Raw genomic sequence first — 23,981 nt, 5'->3', positions numbered from 1 at the left:
GTGTGGATTTCTGAAGAGGGCAGTAGGAGTAGTAATTCCCTGGAAGACTAACCGACTAACCCACTGGATATTACAGGCATTACTGTAGGAGTCAACAATGCCCCAGAAGGTTCTGTCTCAGATAAGAAGATGACTAAAATGAACTTAGAAAACTTTGCCTCCCATTTGACTTGTGTCTTGAACTTTAAATTCTAAATTGCCTAATGGTTGGTTGCCTCCATGAATGATTAAAGGTCATAACATACACAGAATCTTTTTCCTGCTTTCAACAATTAGGAACTATCTCTGGAACATCAGACAATCAAGTCACCTTATCTTTGATAAAGGATGTGGAAAAAACTCCTCTGTTCTTAGCTGAAGATTTTATATTATATTTGCTAAGTAGGCCGACTAGAAAATAGGCTTCTTGAGTAAAAAGTCTTCATTTATTGATTCACTGATGAATCTATAGTATTCAACAGAGCTCAATAAATATTTGTTGAATGAATGAAATAATTGATATATGAGAAAAACACATGTGATTCAATCCAGGAGTAGAAAGGCCAATGAAAGGGCATGCTTATAGGTATGCCATCTGAACAAAACGGTCTCTGTGAACAGTGCTTCTGGAAGCTGCCATGCACAATGTAGCACTGAATGATATGGCCCTCGAAATATACATTTATTTTTATACATTGATTTGATACTCAGATTGCCTTGATGTGGAAGATTCTGCATGATAATCCCATGTCCTTCTCATTTCAGGTACCAAGGGTATGGCCTCAGGTACCACTGTTGAACCTGGAAGTTCCAATACTGGTAGGTTAACAAGCTGGAAAGAAAACATCCTTTCTAGAAATAAGGTGGCAAAAATGTCTTTCACACTGATCTTCTCATATAAAAACATCATAGCCTATTTTCCCTTCTTCCTAAATCCTCTTTTATATGTTTCTTCTTTTCTTTTATTTACAGAAACCACAACTTCCACTGGAGTCATTAGAACTTCTGTAGTGGAATGGAAATAGATGAGAATTATTGTGTATGTGCGTGTGTGGTGGTGTGTGTGAGAATTTTGGTTGATAAATTACAGTTGACCCTGAGCAACATGTGTTTGAACTGCACAGGTCCATTTATATGTGGGTTATTTTCAATAGTAAATATTATTGTTACCACACAATCTGTGGTTTGTTGAATCCACGGATGTGGAATCATGGATATGGAGTATCTGTGGATACAGAGAGCCAACTGTAAATTATGCATGGATTTTTTGACTATGAAGGGAGTTGGCACTCCTAACCCCCACCTTGTTCAATGGTCAACCGTGCTTTTTGCTTCTTGCAGGACAGTTTCTTGTGGAGGAACTTTTTAAGAACTCTCATCTCAGACCAACAATGTTTTCTTTTGTTACTTAATTTTGAATCAATTTGGGCAGATTTTTGAAGTCCCTTTCTTTCCGTGGTCCAGCCTTATACATGTAGATCCCTGCAAATGAAAGTAGAAGCGATAAATGTCTAGACAGTTTTTTCTGTTTGCCATTTTAGGTATCACCACGAAATTCAGTGATGGAAGGACAGTCCCAGAGGGTTCTATTTCAGGTGAACAGAAGGCTACAATTAACATAGAAAATTGACCTCTGTTCATTAGATTCTTCCTTGAGTACAAAAGTAACTGAAATGTGCAGCGCTTATCCCAATAACTGTCTATGTTTACATTCAAAAGTTTTCCTATTTTCATCCTTTTAGGAGCTACCACTGGAGTATCAATAAATGAAGGAACTGGAAACACATTAGGTGACTATGGTGGGAAGGTGGCCAGAAGAACAAGAAGGCAGAGCATGAACAACCCCTATCTTACTACCATTAAATTCCAGAAGAGGGGCCTCCTATGCCGAGGAATTTACATCTTTGTTTGATTTGGGAATAAAACTATGCATAAGAGAACACAAATAATTCACAAGCATTTGAAAAAGCCCAAAAGATGATCAGATCCCCCCATGGGATGAAAAGTCACCACTTCTCTTTTTGTTGCAGGTACCACAAGGGTAGCTTCTGGAACTACACTTGAACCTGGGAGTTCAAACAAAGGTGAGCCAACCAACTGGAGAGAATCCTCCACAGGAAAATCTCTACTAGTAAAGTATCTTTCATGGTGCTGTTATCAAGAAAACTTTTCTTAGAATGCTTAACTTTCCTGAATGCTTAACTTTTCTCAGAATGCTAAATCCTCTTCATCTTACTTTTTTTTTTTTTTTTTTTTTTAACTTTTCTTCTCTCTTAGAAGCTAGTACACCCTCTGGAGACAGTGGGACCACAGAAACTGGAATAAATACATGTGAGCACACAAGCTTCATAACCTCTCCACTTTTCACTTACAATAGCAATAACAGCTAACCCTTTTGAACACTAACTATGTGCCAGGAACTATTCTACAACTTATTATTATTTCTTTTCCCTCACACTAAACTGTGAGGTAAGTATTACTGTTTTCACAGATAAGAAAACCTATGGTTCAGAGATATTAACTAATGTGTGCAAGGTGACACAGCAAATAAGCAGCAGATTTCAACTCAGGCCATCTGGCTTCAAGGTCCATCCACTTAGCTATGCTCCTCTGCTACTACTACCACACTATTTCACTAGATTGTTTTGTCACATATCTAAACTTTTCTTGCACATTAAAATTTCAGTAACATCAATACTTTACCCAGATGAAAATTCAATGGGCAATCAACCCTTCACTGTTTATTCTTCTAGGGGGATCTAGTAGCGAAGTCACTGGCATTCAAACAGGTAAGTAAAGGAAACTACCTTTGTTTCACTGACATCTATCCCAGAGAAAGGAATGTTATCATTGAGTGTCCCACAACCACACATTGCACCTTCCCCCCACCAAATTTTTATTGGGATGAAATATGACATTAGAAAAAAATATTAAAAACTCTGGAAAAAGCTATCTCTGAAAACAACATTTTAACATAATAAAGAATTCTGTAGTTTCCCCAGCCTATTCTAGAATATGCTCTTCTTATTGTAGGAATAAAGTTGACATAATGATACCATTCAATTTTTTAAAAAACATCTTTATTGGAGTAAAGTGCTTTACAATGTTGTATTAGTTTCTGCTGTATAACAAAGTGAATCAGCTATATGTATACATATAGCCCTATATCCCCTCCCTCTTGTGTCTCCATCCCACCCTCCCTATCCCACCCCTTTAGGTGGTTACAAAGCACCGAGCTGATCTCCCTGTGCTATGCGGCTGCTTCCCACTATTTTACATTTGGTAGTGTATATATGTCCATGCCACTCTCTCACTTCACACCAGCTTACCCTTTCCCATCCCTGTGTCCTCAACTCCATCCTCTACATCTGCATCTTTATTCCTGTCCTGCCCCAAGGTTCTTCAGAACCATATACATATATATTCCATATATATGTGTTAGCATATGGTAAATGTTTTCTTCTTTCTGACTTACATCACTCTGTATGACAGACTCTAGGTCCATCCACTTCACTACAAATAACTCAATTTCACTTCTTTTTTATGGCTGAGTAATATTCCATTGTATATATATGCCACATCTTCTTTCTCCATCATCTGTCGATGGACACTTAGGTTGCTTCCTGTCCTGGCTATTGTAAATAGAGCTGCAATGAACATTGTGGTACATGACTCTTTTTAAATTATGGTTTTCTTAGGGTATATGCCCAGTAGTGGGATTGCTAGATTGTATGGTAGTTCTATTTTTAGTTTTTTCAGGAAACTCCATACTGTTCTCCATAGTGGCTGTATCAATTAACATTCCCACTAACAATGCAAGAGGGTTCCCTTTTCTCCACACCCTCTCCAGCATTTATTGTTTGTACATTTTTTGATGATGGCCATTCTGACCGGTGTGAGGTAATACCTCATTGTAGTTTTGATTTGCATTTCTCTAATGATTAGTGATTTTGAGCATCCTTTCATGTGTTTGTTGGCAATCTGTTTATCTTCTTTGGAGAAATGTCTATTTAGTTATTCTGCCCAATTTTGGATTGGGTTTTCTGTTTTTTTGATATTGAGCTACATGAGCTGCTTGTTTATTTTGGAGATTAATCCTTTGTCAGTTGCTTCATTTGCAAATATTTTCTCCCATTCTGAGGGTTGTCTTTTGGTCTTGTTTATGGTTTCCTTTGCTGTGCAAAAGCTTTTAAGTTTCATTAAGTCCCATTTGTTTATTTTTGTTTTTATTTCCATTTCTCTAGGAGGTGTGTCCAAAAGGATCTTGCTGTGATTTATGTCATAGAGTGTTCTGCCTATGTTTTCCTCTAAGAGTTTGATAGTGTCTGGCCTTACATTTAGGTCTTTAATTCATTTTGAGTTTATTTTTGTGTATGGTGTTAGGCAGTGTTCTAATTTCATTTTTTTTTACATGTAGCTGTCCAGTTTTCCCAGCACCACTTATTGAAGAGGCTGTCTTTTCTCCATTGTATATTCTTGCCTCCTTTATCAAAGATAAGGTGACCATACATACGTGGGTTTATCTCTGGGATTTCTATCCTGTTCCATTGATCTATATGTCTGTTTTTGTTCCAGTACCACACTGTTTTGATTACTGTAGCTTTGTAGTATATTCTGAAGTCAGGGAGCCTGATTCTTCCACATCCGTTTTTCTTTCTCAAGATTGCTTTTGTTCTTCAGGGTCTTTTGTGTTTCCATACAAACTCTGCAATTTTTTGTTCTAGTTCTGTGAAAAATGCCATTGGTAGTTTGATAGGGATTGCATTGAATCTGTAGATTGCTTTGGGCAGTATGGTCTTTCTCACAATGTTGATACTTCCAGTCCAAGAACATGGTATATCTCTCCATCTGTTTGTATCACCTTTAATTTCTTTCACCAGTGTCTTATAGTTCTCTGCATACAGGTCTTTTGTCTCCTTAGGTAGGCTTATTCCTAGGTATTTTATTCTTTATGTTGCAATGGTAAATGGCAGTGTTTCCTTAATTTCTCTTTCAGATTTTTCATCATTAATGTATAGGAATGCAAGAGATTTCTGTGCATTAATTTTGTATCCTGCTACTTTACCAAATTCATTGATTAGCTCTAGTAGTTTTCTGATAACATCTTTAGGATTCTGTATGTATAGTATCATATCATCTTCAAACAGTGACAGTTTTACTTCTTCTTTTCTCATTTGGATTCCTTTTACTACTTTTTCTTCTCTAATTTCTGTGGCTAAAACCTCCAAATCTATGTTGAATAATAGTGGTGAGAGTGGGCAACCTTGTCTTGTTCCTTATCTTAGTGGAAATGGTTTCAGTTTTTTACCATGGAGAACAATGTTGGCTGTGGGTTTGTCATATATGACCTTTATTATGTTGAAGTAAGTTCCCTCTATGCCTGCTTTCTGGAAAGTTTTTATCACAAATGGGTGTTGACTTTTGTCCAAAGCTTTTTCTGCATATATTGAGAAGATTATATGGTTTTTATCCTTCAATGTATTAATATGGTGTATCACATTGATTGATTTGCATATATTGGAGAATCCTTGCATTCCTGGAATAAACCCCATTTGATCATGGTGTATGATCCTTTTAATGTGCTCTTGGATTCTGTTTGCTAGTATTTTGTTGAGGAATTTTGTGTCATCATCAGTGATGTTGGCCTGTAGTTTTCTTTCTTTGTGATGTCTTTGTCTGGTTTTTGTATCAGGGTGATGGTGGCCTCATAGAATGAATTTGGGAGTGTTCCTCCCTCTGCTATATTTTGGAAGACTTTGAGAAGCATAGGTGTTAGCTCTTCTCTAAATGTTTGATAGAATTCCCCTGTGAGGCCATCTGGTCCAGGCCTTTTGTTTGTTGGAAGATTTTTAATCACAGTTTCAATTTTAGTGCTTGTGGTTGTTCTGTTTATATTTTCTGTTTCTTCCTGGTTCAGTCTTGGAAGGTTGTGCTTTTTAAGAATTTGTCCATTTCTTCCAGGTTTCCATTTTATTGGTATAAATTTCGTGTAGTAATCTTTCAAATACCATTCAATTTTGTTTTCAGGTATTACTGGAGTGTATGGTGGTAGTACCATCTCACCTTGGAGTTCCAACACAGGTGAATCAATGAGGAAACAGGTGCTATAATTTCTTTCTTGGGGCAAGCTCTGGAGCAATAGCACATGATGGCTTTTTATGACTTTCTATTAGCCTTCACTGTTCTCTACCTTTTCACTCTTAGAAGCTACAACTTCCAGAGAAGGAAGCATAACCAAAGAAAAGGAGGAAGCTTGTATTTATGAAAATTATGTCATTTCTTCTGGGATAAACCTTATACTGTAATTCTTAAGAGGGAAGTCCAGAAAGGATTCCCTTTTGGACATTCAAGCTATTACCTGGGTGTGAGATGGAGGCAATATATGTCCATATAGTTATAAGTAGGGAAGCAGAGATGATGGAAGTAACTCTGGAAGCTTAGTTCTATTAAATTTTGGATTTTGGATGTTATGAATTTATTCACTTTATACAATTAAATGCATTTAGACAATTTTTTTTTAAATTTTTCATTAGGAGCCACCACTGGCACATCTGAGAGGCCAAGCCCTGGAAGTGAAATAGGTAAATATGGGAGAGGTCCAGCGACCTCTGATATTTAACCTTAAGAAACAAATCATCAAGGCTGGGACATGAGCCAATGTTTTTATTGTGGCCCTGAATTTAAAAATGGAGAATGCACATCATTTTGACAGGATAACCCCAAGAAGAGTCTTCTACTTTCAAGTCCCAGAGAGTCTTGTTGGCCATGCTCTTCTCGGGATGTTAAATGCGTCACTATTGGGATTCTCTGTTCCTCTCTTCTACTTCAGGTACCACTAGTGTAGTCTCTGACACAACAGTTACATCTGGAAACTCTAACACAGGTAAAGCAATAACCTAATGGGGAGTATAAAGAACTCCAGTAATGAGATAACCTCCTCCTTCAACTCCTTCACCCAAAAACACACATTCCTTACCATACCCAGTGGATACTACCCAACTTTTCTGTGTACATGAGTCTTCAGAATTTAGTATTCTTCTCCTTTCTTTGTTTCACTTAGGGGCCACCACTTCTTTGGGAAGGGGTGAAACCACCCAGGGTAGAATTAAAATAGGTGAGCAATAGCAGTCAAATAATTATTTTTCTCTTCATCTTAAAGTAAATCTAAATCATGTTGGCTACAATAAAATTAGGGGGAATTCTATTCTACCTGAATCTCTCTTTGGGTACAAATTATTAGAATGTTAACTGCCCTATATTTTACCCAGTGTGAATTGCCTTTTTTGTATATTTGTAATAAAATGGCATAATAGAAGCCGCACTTAAGGCAAGAAAGTTTCTGATATAATTTGTGCTAAACCAAATCCTACTTTGAAACCCTAGTAAAAGGGAATCATAAATTGATTCTCTCCTCTTGTGATTTCAGTTACCACGAGGGTGACTACTGGCACAACTATTGTACCTGGGAATATACGGGAGGAAGGAAAAAATTTATAACTGAAAGAAGATATAGTGAGGTCAAATGTTGACAGTTTGGGTTTAAGATGCTCTGAGGTGTCCAGTTAGTATGCTCAGCAGGAGTGATAAGTGCGACCAGAACACAGAAGAGAGGCTTGCCTTGGAGATAGAGGTTTGTCAAGTCATTCACTTACAAATGATATTTGAAACTGTGGATGCTGGTGGGTTTCCTTATCATGGGCATATAGAGTTAGAAGAGAAGACAAATAAATGGAAACATGATTCCTTGGGCTATATAGGTGGGCAAAGGCAAAGGAGCCTGAAAAAGGGAGGAGTTGGATCTCAACAATGGCCAGTATGGTTAAGTTAAATCCATAAGGCAAAGTTTTGGAGTGCTGGAGACTAGATTGTTTCTAATTTTGGGATTAAGAATGTCAAATCAAACAGGATCAACCAGAATTTGAAGGGGACATATGTGTTTTTAATATTTTGTTTTTCGGAGAGCCTAGTCTTACAATTATAAAACTTTGAAATTAAAAGGGAGAACTGTCTTGAAATAATTAATTAAAATTTCAAGATTCTTGATCCTTTCCATTTTTTAACCTTCAGAAGTCAGTAGCATAATTTCAGGGAGCCAATCTACTAGAAGTAAAATGGGTGAAGTTGGGGAAGTTAAAAAGGTGAAGATGGGAGAGGCACCCAACTCCATGATACTAGTTCCAGAAAAGAAGGATCCCAGAAGACTGGAGTTTACCATAAGAAATGAAACAGATCAATAAAAAAATGTTTATTTCACTTTTTGGAACAAGGAATCCTAGAGAAGGAATGCATTCTTTCACAGAAACACATGATTTGTCCTAAACCATGATCTCCATCTAATAAGAAAGACATCCCTGCACATTTCCTCCTCTTTATATTCTCTCCCATCCCAGGTACCACTGGGACAGGCTCTGGGACATCCTCACCTGGAAGTTTCAAAACAAGTAAGTCAAATAATAAAAGGAATTCTCCTTTAAGTGGTCGTAGGGAGAAGATCATACACTGCTATATCATTTTCATATTTTCAACCTCTCAAGCTTCTCAATTTTTCCTCCTTTGCTCTTACAGAAGCAACAACTTTTAAAGAATATATTGGAAACACTGAAGCAGGAATTTCATCAGGTGAGTTTTGCCAGATTTTGGATTCGCAATGATTTTTCCATTTGAATTTACTACATAGAGGTTGTGAATGAAAATTAGCATGACTTAAAAATGGTTTCTTTTAATTTAATAGCAGATCATAAGGCCAGCCTAGATTAGCTCCTTGGTTTTTCCTAGAGAACATACTATAGATGTAATTTAATTCTCTAGGCACATTCTTTATTTGAAATTTCACTGCTTTCGTTTTGCCAGGCAATAGCCCGGAATCAGTAGGAGTCACCAGTAGCCAAGAAGGTGAGTGGAGATCACTATAATAGACACAAGTAAATTTGTTAATTAAGGCTTTGATTGAGATGCCTAACCCTTGATCACAAGTTTAAACAATTTTTTTTCTTTTCTTTTCTTTTCTTTCTTTTCTTTCTTTCTTTTTTTTTTTTTTTTGATGCTGGAAAACCAGGGAGTTAAGTCAGTAGAAGTAAATCATGTAAATATAGGACAGACATTCTCTCATTTAATATCAGATTCTAGATGATTCTAGATCTAGAGAAATAAGATCTATGGAGCAAGTATGACTTCTCCTCCTATATTTTATTTGAACAAGCAGTTATGAGAAAGTGCACAGGAAAATATGCTAGGCTTAACATTTTGTGCAAGAAAAAATTTAAACAGTTTTCTACTGCTTCAGAGAAACAGGAACACTTGTCAATACCACACTCTTCTTAGGGTGAGAAAGGCTTTGTGAGGCTCATCCTTCTCTCTTACTACAGGTACCACTGGGATAGCCTCTGGCACAACAGGGATTCCTGGAAGTTCCAACACAGGCAAGAAAATATTTAATATGTGGCTCTAAGTAGCTAAGCCTAGAAAAATAAGAGCCTTTCTCTGGAATTTACTGAATGTTGTAGCATCAACACAGCAGTCCTGACTTTAGTCTTCTTTGCCTTTCTTAGGAACTAGCACTGGAGTTGTAACGCAAAAAAGTAAGTGTCAGTTGTTCAAATCTGTTGCGTTCTCAGTTAATGACTCCTATGCCTTTGCTTCAACCTAGGGGAATGTTGAAGGTAAAGATAAAGGGCTAGGAAATAGGGCAGAATCTCATTAGAGAATGTCCTCTTCCAGCCATCTAAGGTTGTATTCTTGCTCTGAGTTTCTGGGCTCCAACCAGAGCCCCCAGGTAAGTGTGTAAAAGTACACAAGGGCACACTACTAAAGGGAGGAGTAGAGGCTAAAATCCAGCCAGCATTTCTTCAACAAGTTATAAATCCATGGGGTTTCATCTGCCCAGAGGGTTTTGTTTTTCTGTCGTTGTTTTTTGTTTTAATTAATTTATTTATTTTTGCTGTGTTGGGTCTTCGTTTCTGTGTGAGGGCTTTCTCTAGTTGTTGCAAGTGGGGGCCACTCTTCATCGTGGTGTGCGGGCCTCTCACTATTGTGGCCTCTCTTGTTGTGGAGCACAGGCTCCAGACACATAGGCTCAGTAGTTGTGGCTCATGGGCCCAGATGCTCTGCGGCATGTGGGATCCTCCCAGACCAGGGCTCAAACCCATGTCCCCTGCATTAGCAGGCAGATTCTCAACCACTGTGCCACCAGGGAAACCCTGTCGTTGTTTTTTGTTAGTTTGTTTTTACTTCATAAGGTTGTTCTATGGGCTAGTGGCAGCATTGGCCTAGACTTTCATCTGATTTACTTTCTCTTCCTGCTTTTGATCTTTGAGGCTTCCTATAGAAGGTATGTCTGATGTGAAATGTCCTTCATTTGACTTTTCAGGCACTGCTGTGATATCAAGCAAAATTACTGGTGTCTCAGAAAGTTCCAGCCAAGGTAATGGAAATGACTGACAGAGTGAAGTTAACATGTTCAATATTCTTCTTCCCTTTAACATCCAATTGTTTCAGAAAATGGATATTTATCTCTATGAATATTAAACTTGAACTGTAAAAGAAAAATTGTGCCAAATGGAGTTAAATGTGCAAAAAAGACTTTAAGATTATTAAATAGGAGTCAAGAATATTGCAATAGAGTTGAGATTTTGAACTCAACTTTGCTGAAATAAAAGGTGGGAGAGTGTTTAAGTGCTGGGGTGAACTAGTGGGAAAGTAGTAGAGAACGTTAGGGGAGAGGTTGGTTTCTGTGATTTGGCCATCTGTGTTTGCTAATTGGTGCTTACAGAATGAAATTAGGCTCTTACCTTCCCACAGTGACAGGGAGATAGGGGCACTATTTTTCTTTTTTTTTTAATTGAAGAATAGTTGATTTACAATATTATATTAGTTTCAGGTATACAGCATAGTGCTTCAATATTTTCATAGATTATACTCCATTTAAAATTATTACAAAATAATGACTATATTCCCTGAAAGTATAATATATACTTGTTGCTTATCTATTTTATATACAGTATATATATATCTTAATCCCTTCCTCTATCTTGCCCTTTCCTTCTTCCCTCTCCCCACTAGTATCCACTAGTTTGTTCTCTATATCTGTGAGTCTGTCTCTATTTTGCTATATACATTTGTTTGTTTTATTTTTTAGGTTCCACATGTAAGTGATAACATACAGTTTCTGTCTTTGTATGGCTTATTTCACTAAGCATAATACTCTCTAGGTCCATCCACATTGTTGCAAATGACAGAATTTCATTCTTTTTTATGGCAGAGTAATATTCCATTATATACATATGCATGCATATATACATACTACATCTTCTTTATCCATTCATCTGTTGATGGACACTTGGGTTGCTTCCCTATGTTGGCTATTGTAAATAGTACTGCTTTGTACATTAGGGTGCATGTATCTTTTTGAATTTGTGTTTTTATTTTGTTTGAATATATATCCAGGAGCAGACTTGTGGGGCCATATGGTAGTTCTAATAGATTAAAGACCTAAATGTAAGACCTAAAACCATAAAATTCCTATAAGAGAACATAGGCAGAACACTCTTTGACATAAATTGTAGCAATATTTTTTTTGGATCTGTCTCCAAAAGCAAAGGAAATAAAAACAAAAATAGGCAAATGATTTCCTCCAGAAGCATCCCCACTTACGAATTACCTTCCTCCTATCACCTCAGGCTGTCTCCTTGCAGCCAACAGCAGTCCTCCCACCAGGTTTGCTCTCCAATCCCCACATTCCAGCTCTCAGCCCCCATGTGCACTGGCAGACACACGTCCCAGATTGGGGCATGCAGGGTTATGGCACGTACTGTCTGTGTAGGTGTCACTCTGTCCTGTCTGCCACACACCCTCCTTCAACAGCCTCAGATGCTCCCCTTCTGTCCCAACTGATTTCCCTGTCAATGAGGGGTCTTCCCCAGATGTGGGAACCTCTCCTGTGCTTCAGCTCCCCCCACCAGGGGCACAGATCCCATTCTGCTTCCTCTCCTCTTCTTTTTCCCTTCTTTCTTTCATCCTACCCTGTTATGCGGGGATCTTTCTTGTCCTTTCTGGTGTCCAAGGTCTTCTGCTAGTGTTCAGCTGGTGTTCTGTGAGAATTGTTCCATCTGTAGATGTACTATTGATGCATTTGTGGAGAGAGATGAACTCTCCATCCTCCTGTTCCCCCACCATCTTGGTCAGAATGGCCATCATCAAAAAATCTACAAACAATAAATGCTGGGGATGGTGTGGAGAAAAGGGAACCCTCATGCATTGTTGGTGGGAATGTAAATTGACACAGCTGCTTTGGAGAACAGTATGGAGGTTGCTTAAAAAGCTAAACATAGAACTATCATATGACCTAGCAATCCCACTACTGGACATATACCCAGAGAAAACCATAATTCAAAAAGACTCATGCACCCCAATGTTCACTGCAGCACTATTTACAATAGCTAGGACATGGAAACAACCTAAGTGTCCATCGACAGATGAATGGATAAAGATGTGGTATATATATACAATGGAATATTACTCAGCCATAAAAAGGAACAAAATTGGGTCATTTGTAGAGACATAAATGGACCATGAAAGAGTCAGAAAGAGAAAAACAAATATCATATATTAACACGTATATGTGGAATCTGAAAAATTCGGTATAGATGATCTTATTTACAAAGCAGAAATAGACACACACGTGTAGAGAACAAAAGTATGGATACCAAGGGGGAAAGGGGTGGTGGTGGGATGAACTGGGAGATTGGGATTGACATATATACTCTATTGATACTATGTATAAAATAGATAACTAATGAGAACATACTGTATAGCACAGGGAACTCTACTCAATGCTCTGTGGTGACCTAAATGAGAAGGAAATCCAAAAAAGAGGGGATATATATATATATATATATATATATATATATATATATATATATAGCTGATTCATTTTGCTGTACAGTGTAAACTAAAATAATATTGTGAAGCAACTACACACCAATAAAAAAATAAGCAACTGAGACCTAATTAAATTTAAAAGCTTTTGCACAACAAAGGAAACCATCAACAAAACAAAAGACAACCTCCTGAATAAGAGACAATATTTACAAGTGATATGACTGACAAGGGGTTAATATCCAAAATATATAAACAACTCCTACAACTCTCCCCAAAAAACTAATATGGGAGAACAAGGAAACCAGGATATAGGAAGCAAAATAGTTAAGTGTGAAAATAGTTTTTGTCATTAAGAGAAGGGGGCCCTTAAGTGATAAGGCTACCAGGGTCATAGGAAAATACTCAATTCTTCTCTGAGCACGGAGTTGCTATGTTAGGACCTGTTCTGTTTCAATGGCAGGAGCATGAACTAGCATTAGTAGATGTACTAGTACACTCCAGGTGCTTTGAGACTCTTATTCTTTGTGAAGATGTCTTCAGACACAGTCTCCTGAGACCAGAAAATGTTCACTGCTCTTTCCCTATTCATTTAAGTTACCTTCAAGGAAGCATCTGAAACAACCAGTGCTCCTGTACTTTCTACCACAGGTAGGTCAAATAATAATAAATGAACTTTGCTTGGTGGCATCTTCGAAGACAGGGCAGCTTACCTGAAGTTAAACTCTAGCTTTTTCAGTCCCTCTACTCACCACGTTTGTGCCTCACTTAGCAGTCACTGCTTCCACAGGAGTCAAGGAAACCTCTGGAACTGGAATGCAAACAGATGAATGCTAGCAATACAGACTCTTCAATGATCAGTGTGTCTGTGATTATATATGAGGAGCTGAGTTTGGAGGAGAAGAGTGGTGGGAAAGAAACAGCAAAGAAAGGCCAGGAAGATTATCCTACATTTCCTTTTGGAATATGACTTTGAAGTTCAACTAGGGATTTTTTTGGGTTAGGCTTTTAGCAGAACTCCTCACTGGAAGACTTAGTTATGACCTTGAAATCTCTGAGAATGGGATTATGAAATGTGCTATTCCTGAAATTTTAAATATTTCCTTCTGCAGGCTCCACCTCAGTGTCAAATGAAATCACAACAAGCCCCAAAGTGTCCTACCCAGGTAAAATGAAATGACCCAAATGCACTGGAATGAATTGTCTCTTCCACACGAAGCTTTCCTTAATCGTGAATGTGTGTGATCATTTGTGCATGAATACACACAGAAACTTGATATGTGTACATGCTATCTAATAAATAAAATGACAGCTTTATCCTTTTACAGAAACCACTGTAGTAGCAACAGGAGATCAAGAAAATGAAAATAAAACAGGTCAGTATGGGAAAACTACTAATTTCTTTGTTACTTATTCAACTAACACTTCTTTAATACCTTACATGTGCTAGACTCTGTAGCAGCCCTTGCCATTTTATTACTTTGCGTGTGTGTGTGTGGGGGGGGAAGAGATTATTTTTTTAAATATAAATTTATTTATTTATTTGTTTTTATTTTTGGCTGTCTTGGGTCTTCGTTGCTGCGTGCAGGCTTTCTCTAGTTGCGGCAAGCAGGGTCTACTCTGTGTTGCGGTGCATGGGCGCCTCATTGTGGTGGCTTTTCTTGTTGTGGAGCATGGGCTCTTGGTGCGTGGGCTTCAGTAGTTGCAGCATGCAGGCTCAGTAGCTGTGGCTCATGGGCTGTAGAGCGCAGGCTCAGTAGTTGTGGCACACGGGCTTAGTTGCTCTGCAGCATGTGGGATCTTCCAAGACCAGGGCTCAAACCCCTGTCCCCTTCATTGGCAGGTGGGTTCTTAACCACTGTGCCACCAGGGAAGCCTAGAAGAGATTATTATCTGCACAGATACTATTGTTACAGTGTATTTAATGCTACTCAAACACGTGCACAACAATTATGGTCCTGGGAGTGCACTGAGACTGTTAATTTCTGTTTATTAGTTGGTAGGGCTGAATGAAGGCATTAGGGAAGAGATCATTGATTTCAATATTGGCTAGGATGAGGAGGGAATTCCTGCCAAATGGCACTTAAAAAGACAGAGACTTGAGACAGCATGAGTGACTTCAGGAATCAACCAGGTATTGGTAATATTTGTATGATGTTCAGGGAAGAAATGAGATTAGAAAGGTAAGCAAAGGAATGTTTATGAGGGACCTTATTTCCAAACTAAATGAGACTTTATCCTTATAATAAATGATGTCTCCTTAAAGATTTTGTTAAGAGAATGATATGATCAGATAGGTCTTAGAAAAATTGCTCTGATAACAATGTGGAGAGTATGAGATTGTATCTTATTCCTCCCGTTAAAATTTTTTTCAATGAACTGGGAAATCTGGGTAGGGAAAATTTTCTGCTATATTTATGCCTAAACACAATTTCTCTCTGCTGTTTCTGGTTTCTGGTAATCTGTTAAGCATTTATAATTGGGAATTAGCCTAGTGTCCTCTTAGTAAAGAGAAATATTTTATGCCCCAAACTTGCACATCTTTAATTAATTTATTTTCTGTTTTTCTGTACCTATTAGTTGTTGGGGTCCTTTTACTCAAACATAAAGAAACTTTAAGTTCTCAAATATTCTGTTACTTCTAGTTCAGCCTTCTGCTTGGTAGAGAGAATAAAAATATTAATCTGAATTTTAGCAATTTGGAAATAGAATTTGAAATTTGAGTAGATTGTTAGGTTGACCAAACTTTGTGATAAGTGAAGCCTCAAAAAAAAAAAAAAGTAAGCAGTTTAAAGCATTTTGTGGGAGTGGAGACAGAACAAGATTAAAATATTGTAAGACAAAAAGAGGATAAAAATTCTTAAAGGATTAAAACCAGGCAACTAATAATACTTATATCTTTTCTATATCTGAGTTATCCTTTTCCTTGTTTCATTATACATTTTATTGTCCTATTTATCAGAACTGTCTTCTGATAAATTTTGAAGAGAAGTTTACCTTGATTCTCATTCCTCCTTTAGATTCTCATATTTTCCTCCCATTAAAATTTGAAATCTAAAGGAAACACTTTCTAATGGAAAAATATCAAATGCCATGAGGAGTAGAAAGGGAAGATTGATGGGGATATGTCTGTTTGTAAGACTAGCAATGCGTCCATGTATTTTCAGTGATTAGAAAACTATATTTATTCCAAACCTATTCCAGTAACTTTAGAGATTAATATGAGGTGTCTGTTTTTACACAGGATGCCCAGTATCACTTCCACCACCTCCAGGTAAGCTTACCTCCACTTGAAAATCAATCATCCTACATTAATGGATTTTCTTGTAAATCAAATTTCAGAGGTCATGCCAATGAAAGTCACTAGCTATGGAAGTGTGATAGAATAGGAAAACTTGAAGTGTATGAATTTAGCTTTTATTCACCAAATAAATAGTGAATGATAGTTTGTTTTGTCACACACAAACTAATAAAGCCAAACCAAACAAATGCATCTTGTCACTTAGTCAAAAGAGAGTTTACTAAATAAAGTGTTTCATGTAACTATATGATACCTTGATCAAAATATTGCTACTCGATAGTATTTTTTAAGCTAAATAATTCCAGCTTGTTTTGAGGACTGAATTTTAGCAAGAAAAATTAGGCATAACCAGAGTTCAGTACTTTTAGAGGACTTTGAGTTCCTCTAAAATTACCAAGCCAATGTGATGTGCTTTGTACAAAGTGGCAAAAGTTACCAAAAAAATCATTCTCTGATCTTAAGATATAGTGGGAGAAGGGAGATTTTCAAAGAAACATAAGCAATTTTCATATAAGGCTGAAAATAAATTTCACAGTGAAATATGTGACCTATGTATTATATAGCGAGCACATGTTATGTGTCACACATGTTACATATATTGTATACTTTGGAAGGATTCTCAGGTATTTCATTAGAGAATTGGAATTTGAGAACAATAAGTAGGCTAATTCATGGTATGTAAATGAAAGAAGTGAGACAAGGTCGAGATGATAGATTGGAGACATGTTATGGCAACCTCAGAAGGCAGAATGCTAAAATAAGGTATTTAGTTTGCAAGACTGTAAGGGGTATCAGAAGTTCTTAATTGAAGCAATGATGAGATGAAAAGTAGGCTTTAGGGAAACTATTCTACCTATGACACAGACAATTGACTGGATCAGAAAGAAGACTGAGTCAGACTTCCCCGAAAAAGCCAGATTCTGCTAGGTCAAAGATACTAAGGTCCTGCTTAAGGATACGGGGAGGGGGAAGGGTAAGCTGGGACAAAGTGAGAGAGTGGCATGGACGTATATACACTACCAAACGTAAAATAGAGAGCTAGTGAGAAGCAGTCGCATAGCACAGGGAGATAAGCTCGGTGCTTTGTGACCACCTAGAGTGGTGGGATAGGGAGGGTGGGGGGTAGGAAGATGCAAGAGGGAAGAGATATGGGGACATATGTATATGTATAACTGATTCACTTTGTTATAAAGCAGAAACTAACACACCATTGTAAAGCTATTATACTCCATGATGTTAAAAAAAAAAAAAGATACTAAGGTCCTGGAGTAGTATTGTAACAAGTAAAATCAGAAAAGGAAGAGATTCAGGTGAGGATAAGGATACAGGATTTTGCAATTGGTTTAATGCCAAATGATGGAAAGGAAATAATCAAGATGACTTCTAAGTTTTAAGCTTAAGTATTTGAAAGCATAGTTCAGCCCTTAACAGGAGGTGGCCAGATTAGATGAAAAACTGGTTTTAGGGGAGAAATGATTTAACCTATTTTGTGCAAGTGTCTGAGGTTCTTTTAAATCCTCTGAGGTGCTGTTTATTAGGCCAAGGGAGATCTGGGTCCGTAGCTCACAAGAGATGTTTATACAGGAGCTAGAAGTTTGAGAGTCATCCACCTGATGTTACAGTGGATACTGTAAAGATGGAGAAAGGTACCAGTGGGAAGAATAGAGACAAAATGAGAGGGAGGAGGAAGTGCTGCTAACAGAAATTTCAGAGTGTTCAGTCTGAAGGAAGAACGTTTGCAAGAAGGTGAGAGGTAAAAAAAATGTCAGCTATTGTAGGGAACTTGAAAAGCTGAGAAAGAGTGCTTGGAACTGGTAATTATGAGGTCTTGGTGACTTTTAAGATTGTGGAGACAGAAGTCAGAAAGTGAAACAATAAATAAAACAATAGCCATAAGATTTATTGACCACTGACAGGAGAGGTCAAGAATTATCCTTTCTGAGGATTGTAAAAATAGGAAATATATATATGCTTGTTAAAGACAGTTTGCTCAAAGTAGGGGGAGGTGATTTATCCACCTTAAAGCACCTTACAATCCTTCATAATTCTGTATCTCTGAAATACTAGTGCCAATTCAGTATTGGTCAACCTGGTGGTTATCTACAGATAATTGACTGTTATAGTTTGCCGAATTTAATTAGCATTTGTCATTTCATGTTAACAGTTTGTCATGGTCCACTGGGAGAAAAGAAGTCTGTAAGTACACAGTTTGTCTCTACTTTAATCCAAATTTGCTGTCGTTCCTGTATTCAAATAGAAGTCTAAACTTGGTTTGTTTTTGTAGCCTGGAGACACATGGACTGCCAATTGCCACAGATGCACCTGTACCAATGCAAAGACCGTAGACTGTAAACCCAAGGAGTGTCCTTCTCCACCCACATGCAAAACTGAAGAAAGGCTTGTAAAGTTCAAAGCTAATGATACCTGCTGTGAAATCGGGTACTGTGGTATGTATTCATAATGCATTATTTGAATTGAATTGAATAGTTGTTTACTTATTCACACATTCAAGAGGTATTTATTGAGCTACTAATATGAGTCAAATGCTTGATGGGTGTGATAAAGCAGAATCAATACTTGCCCTCTTAAAACTTACTATCTTTGGAACAGGGGAAACCCAGTTATGAATGTAATCAGTAGGTTAAAAGGAGATGATGGTGTTATGGGAAGACACATTCTAATGTTACCTTATTGGTTGGTAAATATGATCTCATATACAATTTCTGTCTTGTAAAAAAAATTATAATATTTATCTTAAGGTAAAATATGTACTTATTTTTCAGAACCAAGAACATGTTTATTTAACAATACCGACTACAAGGTAAGGTCATTTCTACTTTAAAATACTTTTATTAATATAATTATGAATAAATGCAGCCTCTTTCAGCTAATATGAAAAAAATCATAGATAATGGTGGAGTGGAATTTATTTATTTATTTCCCATATTCATTTCAAAAGAAAGGTCAAATGCAACATCCACCATAACTTGCTTCAAAAGGGGGCAATATACTTGATCATTAACCTAGCAATGGAGCTTCTGAACAAAATTTCCCATGGGTCTCACCAAATGGAGAAGACATACAATGTTCAAATCAATGAACAGAGTTAAACTGTAATTATAATCAGAAAGATCAGATGGCCGAACTGTCAGAGATAAAATAAGAAAACCCAAAAGACTAGAGCTCTACTATAGGGATATAGCAACACAGTATATTCAGGGCTGGATTTGACAACTGATTTGACATATTGGAAAGTAATTTAACTTTCTAGGAAAAGTATCACGAAGCCATAAAAACCAGATGATTCTCAAACTGATATTAATAAATTTGAACTGGTGATACTAAATATTATAACAATCTAAATATAAAATAAAATATGTGGTATGTTAGGAAATACATAAAACAGAGCCTATAATTTAATAATAATTTAATTTGATATAACTCATTTATTACACTCACATTTCTACCTGGGCTTCTTAAATTTTAGTTTCCAAAGGTTATCTGATTTGAGAACCTATGACAGTTTTGAAATATAAAATGTGACGATGTTTAAAGAACAAAGAGAAGTTTTACGTCTAGTCATTTATATGTAAAATAGTTGAAATAATAAAATTTCAGTTTACCAGAACGTTTACTTGTGGTTTGAGGGCCTGATATAAATGGAATTTCCCCAAACTGATGTTTGAATTTTAAACATAAAGTAATTATAAAGCAATCTAGAGAGCTTTAAAATCACAGGAACACGAGGAAAGATAGAAGATATCTTATCGGGGCTTCCCTGGTGGCTCAGTGGTTGAGAGTCCACCTGCCGATGCATGGGACACGGGTTCGTGCCCTGGTCCAGGAAGATCCCACATGCCGCGGAAAGGCTGGGCCTGTGAGCCATGGCCGCTGAGCCTGCGCGTCCGGAGCCTGTGCTCCACAACAGTGAGAGGCCCGCGTACTGCAAAAAAAAAAAAAAAAAAAAAAAAGAGAAGATATCTTGTGGGACTTTTCTTTAAAATCCTTGAAAAATATAATAGAGATACTATAGATGAATCTTAATTTGAGGGCTGAGAATCTTGACACAGTCTGTGCTCCCAGTGAAGACCTCTGATTTATTTATGGAAGTAGAAAATTTTAATCCACCTTTTCTTAAATATTAATCTAATGGCTGAAAGTGCCTCTGGAAATTCACTAAACATTATAAATTTGAAAAAAGAATTACAGGTTTTATTGTCAACCTGAAAAAGAAATCAAGATGAATACTCATTTGTTCTGTCCCCCTCCCTACCTCCCAGGTTGGTGCTTCATTTGGTGACCCCAGCAACCCATGTGTCTCCTACTTCTGCCAGAGCACAGGTTTCGTTGCGGTGGTAAAAGACTGCCCAAAGCAGAGTTGGTGTGCAGAAGTAAGTCATCTTCTTAAGCAGTGATCAACAAGGTTCACTTCTCATGTTAAATATAAAAGCAACCTGTCTTCTTCCTTATTTGGAAATGTTTGTGCCTGGACAATAGTTATACATCTCCTGTAGATTCCATTCCAGTAATGTCATACACATTTTATTGCCAAGTATATTTTTCATATCAAATATATATTTGATATATATATCAATCAGGTTCTATAAAACTTAATCTAGTGCTAGTGTAGAAGTAAGTTACTGTAGAAAGCATGTTGCTGTTTTTTAAACAAACAAAAAACTATTTTTCCAAGGTTCATGGATTCAGCTTAATCATTTTCTGTAAAAGAATATATTTTTAAATATAATCATATAAATGTGTTCTGTTCAGATCTCTCTTTGTGCCACAATTTTATCCCCCAAAAATATGGTGAGGGTTTTGTATTAATGAATGCTTAAGTTTAAATTACTAAGGAAGGTTTAAATTTAACTATTTTTTTTCTTTCTGAAGCTATAATTGATAATATAGTTTAAAGTTTTATTTTAGAATGCCAGTGTTGGCCTTCAACATTTACTGAGTTTCTACTTTGAGACATTGATAAGTTTGAGGGTATAATAATTTATAAGGCGAAAATCTTACCTGTGAGAAACTTAGTGTCAAGTAGTAATGTTATTATTAAAGTATTCTTTTTTCAATTCAAATAGGGAGGAGTAATTTTGTTTATTTTTTGGTATTTTATTTTAAAGAAGAATTTAATTTAAACATTGTTTTTCCCTTTCTAACTACTGTTGAAAAAATTTGGTGTCAATAGTCTCATTTTTATTGCTATACTCTCCCGTCTGTGCTGACTGGATCTGAGATCAGCATGTCTACCTGTTCCATTTCCCCCTTTGTGATGCTATTTCAATAAGTTAACAAATGTTATATTATTTATAGAAAAATACAGAGGTTTTTCAATCTGTTTCTTTTTCTCTTACCCCTATAGGAAGGCAGAGTCTATGATTCAAATAACTGTTGCTATACATGTAAGTAAAATCAAGTTCCACATACAGAGGAAATGTAAACTGTTGACAAAAATTTAGTGTTTCTCTAAAACAAAACAGCAGATCATTAATAGAAAGTCTCCTGTGTTTTTAACACAACAGGTAATCTAACCCATATGCATAAACTAACAATTAATACAAAGTATTATATTTTCTCACGCATGTTTGTTGCAGCATTCTTCCCAGTAAAAACCAGTGATGTTTACAAGGGAGAAAATTTAATTTTCATGGAAAAAAATTAGTTTGCTCTCCTAACATCAGTAGGTTATGTTGTAAATTGTTGTATTAGATCATAAGGATGATCAGCAATGAGAAACTGGGTATCAGAAACAACCATCTCTCTGTCTTTTCTTCCTTCCCCCCTCTTTCTTCCTTCCTCCTTCTACTTTCTTCCCTTCCCTCTCCTTCTTTTATTCCTTCTTCTCCTATGATAGTAATAATAGAATAATAATAATATTTATTGAGTATTAACCAGGTACCTTGTTCTGGGTGCTGAGACAGTTAATCCCTTTCAATAACATTGTGAAGTATTTGTTGTTATTATTCTCTACTTTATGGTTAAGAAAACTGAGACTTAGCAATTGTTAATGTTGAACCTCATTTTTGACTCTGTTATCCTAGGTAAAACTAATTGCAGATCTTCACCTGTGAATGTGACTGTTAACTACAATGGTTGCAAGAAAAAATTTGAGATGGCAAGATGCATAGGGGAATGTAAAAAGACTCTCAGGTAAGTTTTTCCTTGAATGTATACTGTGCATTAATTTTGGAACACTGTGGAGAAAATTAAGCGTTTAAAACATTACATGGACAAATGTTTACATGAGATCTAATGATCAGGACCCGGTTAAAATGAACATATTAATATCTGCAAATCAAAATAAACATTTTAAATAGTAATTAATCATTTTAAAGTAGTTTTCTAGATAAGTCAAACATAACACATTTATGACAAATGTATTTATTTTCATATAGTGATTACAGAGATTACTTAAGCAAGTACTCTTGCTTAAAAGTGATTTTTTAAAAAGTTGCTTACATTTTAGACATAACATATATTACATATTTTTCCTTTTGTACACTTTTACATGTAGATTAATATATGGAGAATAATAATTTGGTATTAAGTTGTATATTTAAAAAATGTTTTGTTTATATATTTTGCACCATAATGTTCTAATTATGAAATGGTAAATCTCTCCATTTTGGACTTTTTTCATTATCTTTTCTTTTCTTTTCTTTTTTTTTGGTCTTACATACCAATTATAACAAATCCACACCAGACGTTTACAGTAAAGGGGGAAATGCAAGGTGTAGGGAAAGAATAAATTTGTTGGAAGACTTGCTAAATCACTTAGACAATTAGAATTTGAGCATTGATGCCAATTTATTTCAGAAGACATTCTGAAAATATTTATTACTTAATTTTCTTTTTTTAGGTATGATTATAATAAGTTTCTGTTGAAAAATTCATGCCTTTGCTGCCAAGAAGAAAACTATGAGTTCAGAGAAATTGTTCTTGACTGTCCTGATGGCAGTACAATACCTTACAGATACAGGCACATCACGACGTGTTCCTGCTTAGACGTGTGCTAATAATCTACGACCTCAGCAGTCAGTTAATAGTAAATAACATTACCTTTCCAGTTGTAACAGACCAGGTATTTATTTGGTAACAAAAATAATGACTTAAATAATGAGAATAACTAAACATTTGTATGTCACTCAAAATGTGAGTTGCCATTATGAGTCATTTTGTACTTTTATTGACTGGATCTGAAAAATAAATACAACTTTGTAAGCAATTAGTGAACATATTATTTATTTGGTAGCAATGAGAATTCTAGAAGTCAAGGAGAAACTGAGTCATATCATGTCTCTCCAGTGTACTCGCCTTCTACTCTTCATGTGGATAAGGCCATTTTCCTGTTTTGTTCCTTCCCTTCACAGCTAAACTTATGAAAATGTAAATTTTGTTCATCACCCCTTTCATTCTATGACAACTCCCTCTGCTGAGAACACCCATGGCCTTCTTATGATTTTTTTCTGTAGGGTCTGATATCATTTTCACTCTTCTTTTCTTGAAACATTTTTCTTGCTGTTTCTGTGACATCATTTTAAATTAGTACTCCTACATTCTGTGGACACCTTCACTTTTGCCAGTCTTTTAAATCTCAGTTCTCCAAAGTTGTATCCTGTTCCTCTTCTCATTTTACTGAGGCTTCTTGGAAAATTTCACTAACATAGGCAGATGTGTTTATACATGGAGGATCTCCAATCTATATCTCCAGCCCCAAACTCTTCTTTGAATTACATTGATAGAACTACATTGATAGAACTCTGAATTTACATCTCTAACTGGACATTCTGTAGGTACCACAAATTAAGCAAGACCAAAACTAAAT

At 36.3% G+C, this 23,981-nt stretch overlaps 1 protein-coding gene across 1 annotated transcript in view; it reads left to right on the top strand.

Annotated features, from left to right (window-relative positions):
• Positions 1-23,172, top strand: part of MUC19 (mucin 19, oligomeric) — a 123,049-nt gene extending 99,877 nt beyond the window's left edge. The window contains 24 exon segments of the mRNA XM_060114199.1: positions 745-798; positions 1,521-1,574; positions 2,010-2,063; positions 2,733-2,768; positions 6,007-6,060; positions 6,513-6,560; positions 6,809-6,862; positions 7,040-7,093; positions 7,406-7,465; positions 8,370-8,420; positions 8,830-8,871; positions 10,346-10,399; positions 13,450-13,503; positions 13,628-13,675; positions 13,962-14,018; positions 14,181-14,228; positions 16,097-16,126; positions 18,318-18,349; positions 18,438-18,600; positions 18,937-18,974; positions 20,434-20,548; positions 21,523-21,558; positions 22,198-22,306; positions 23,016-23,172. Coding sequence (XP_059970182.1) covers positions 745-798; positions 1,521-1,574; positions 2,010-2,063; positions 2,733-2,768; positions 6,007-6,060; positions 6,513-6,560; positions 6,809-6,862; positions 7,040-7,093; positions 7,406-7,465; positions 8,370-8,420; positions 8,830-8,871; positions 10,346-10,399; positions 13,450-13,503; positions 13,628-13,675; positions 13,962-14,018; positions 14,181-14,228; positions 16,097-16,126; positions 18,318-18,349; positions 18,438-18,600; positions 18,937-18,974; positions 20,434-20,548; positions 21,523-21,558; positions 22,198-22,306; positions 23,016-23,172 — 1,502 coding nt within the window.
• Positions 23,173-23,981: the final 809 nt, after the last annotated feature.

The sequence above is a fragment of the Mesoplodon densirostris genome, chromosome 11 (assembly GCF_025265405.1).
Source record: "Mesoplodon densirostris isolate mMesDen1 chromosome 11, mMesDen1 primary haplotype, whole genome shotgun sequence".
In the NCBI taxonomy this organism is placed as follows: Eukaryota; Metazoa; Chordata; class Mammalia; order Artiodactyla; family Ziphiidae; genus Mesoplodon; species Mesoplodon densirostris.
The sequence above is the reverse complement of the archived record's forward strand: the minus strand, read 5'-3'. Positions and strand labels throughout refer to the sequence as shown.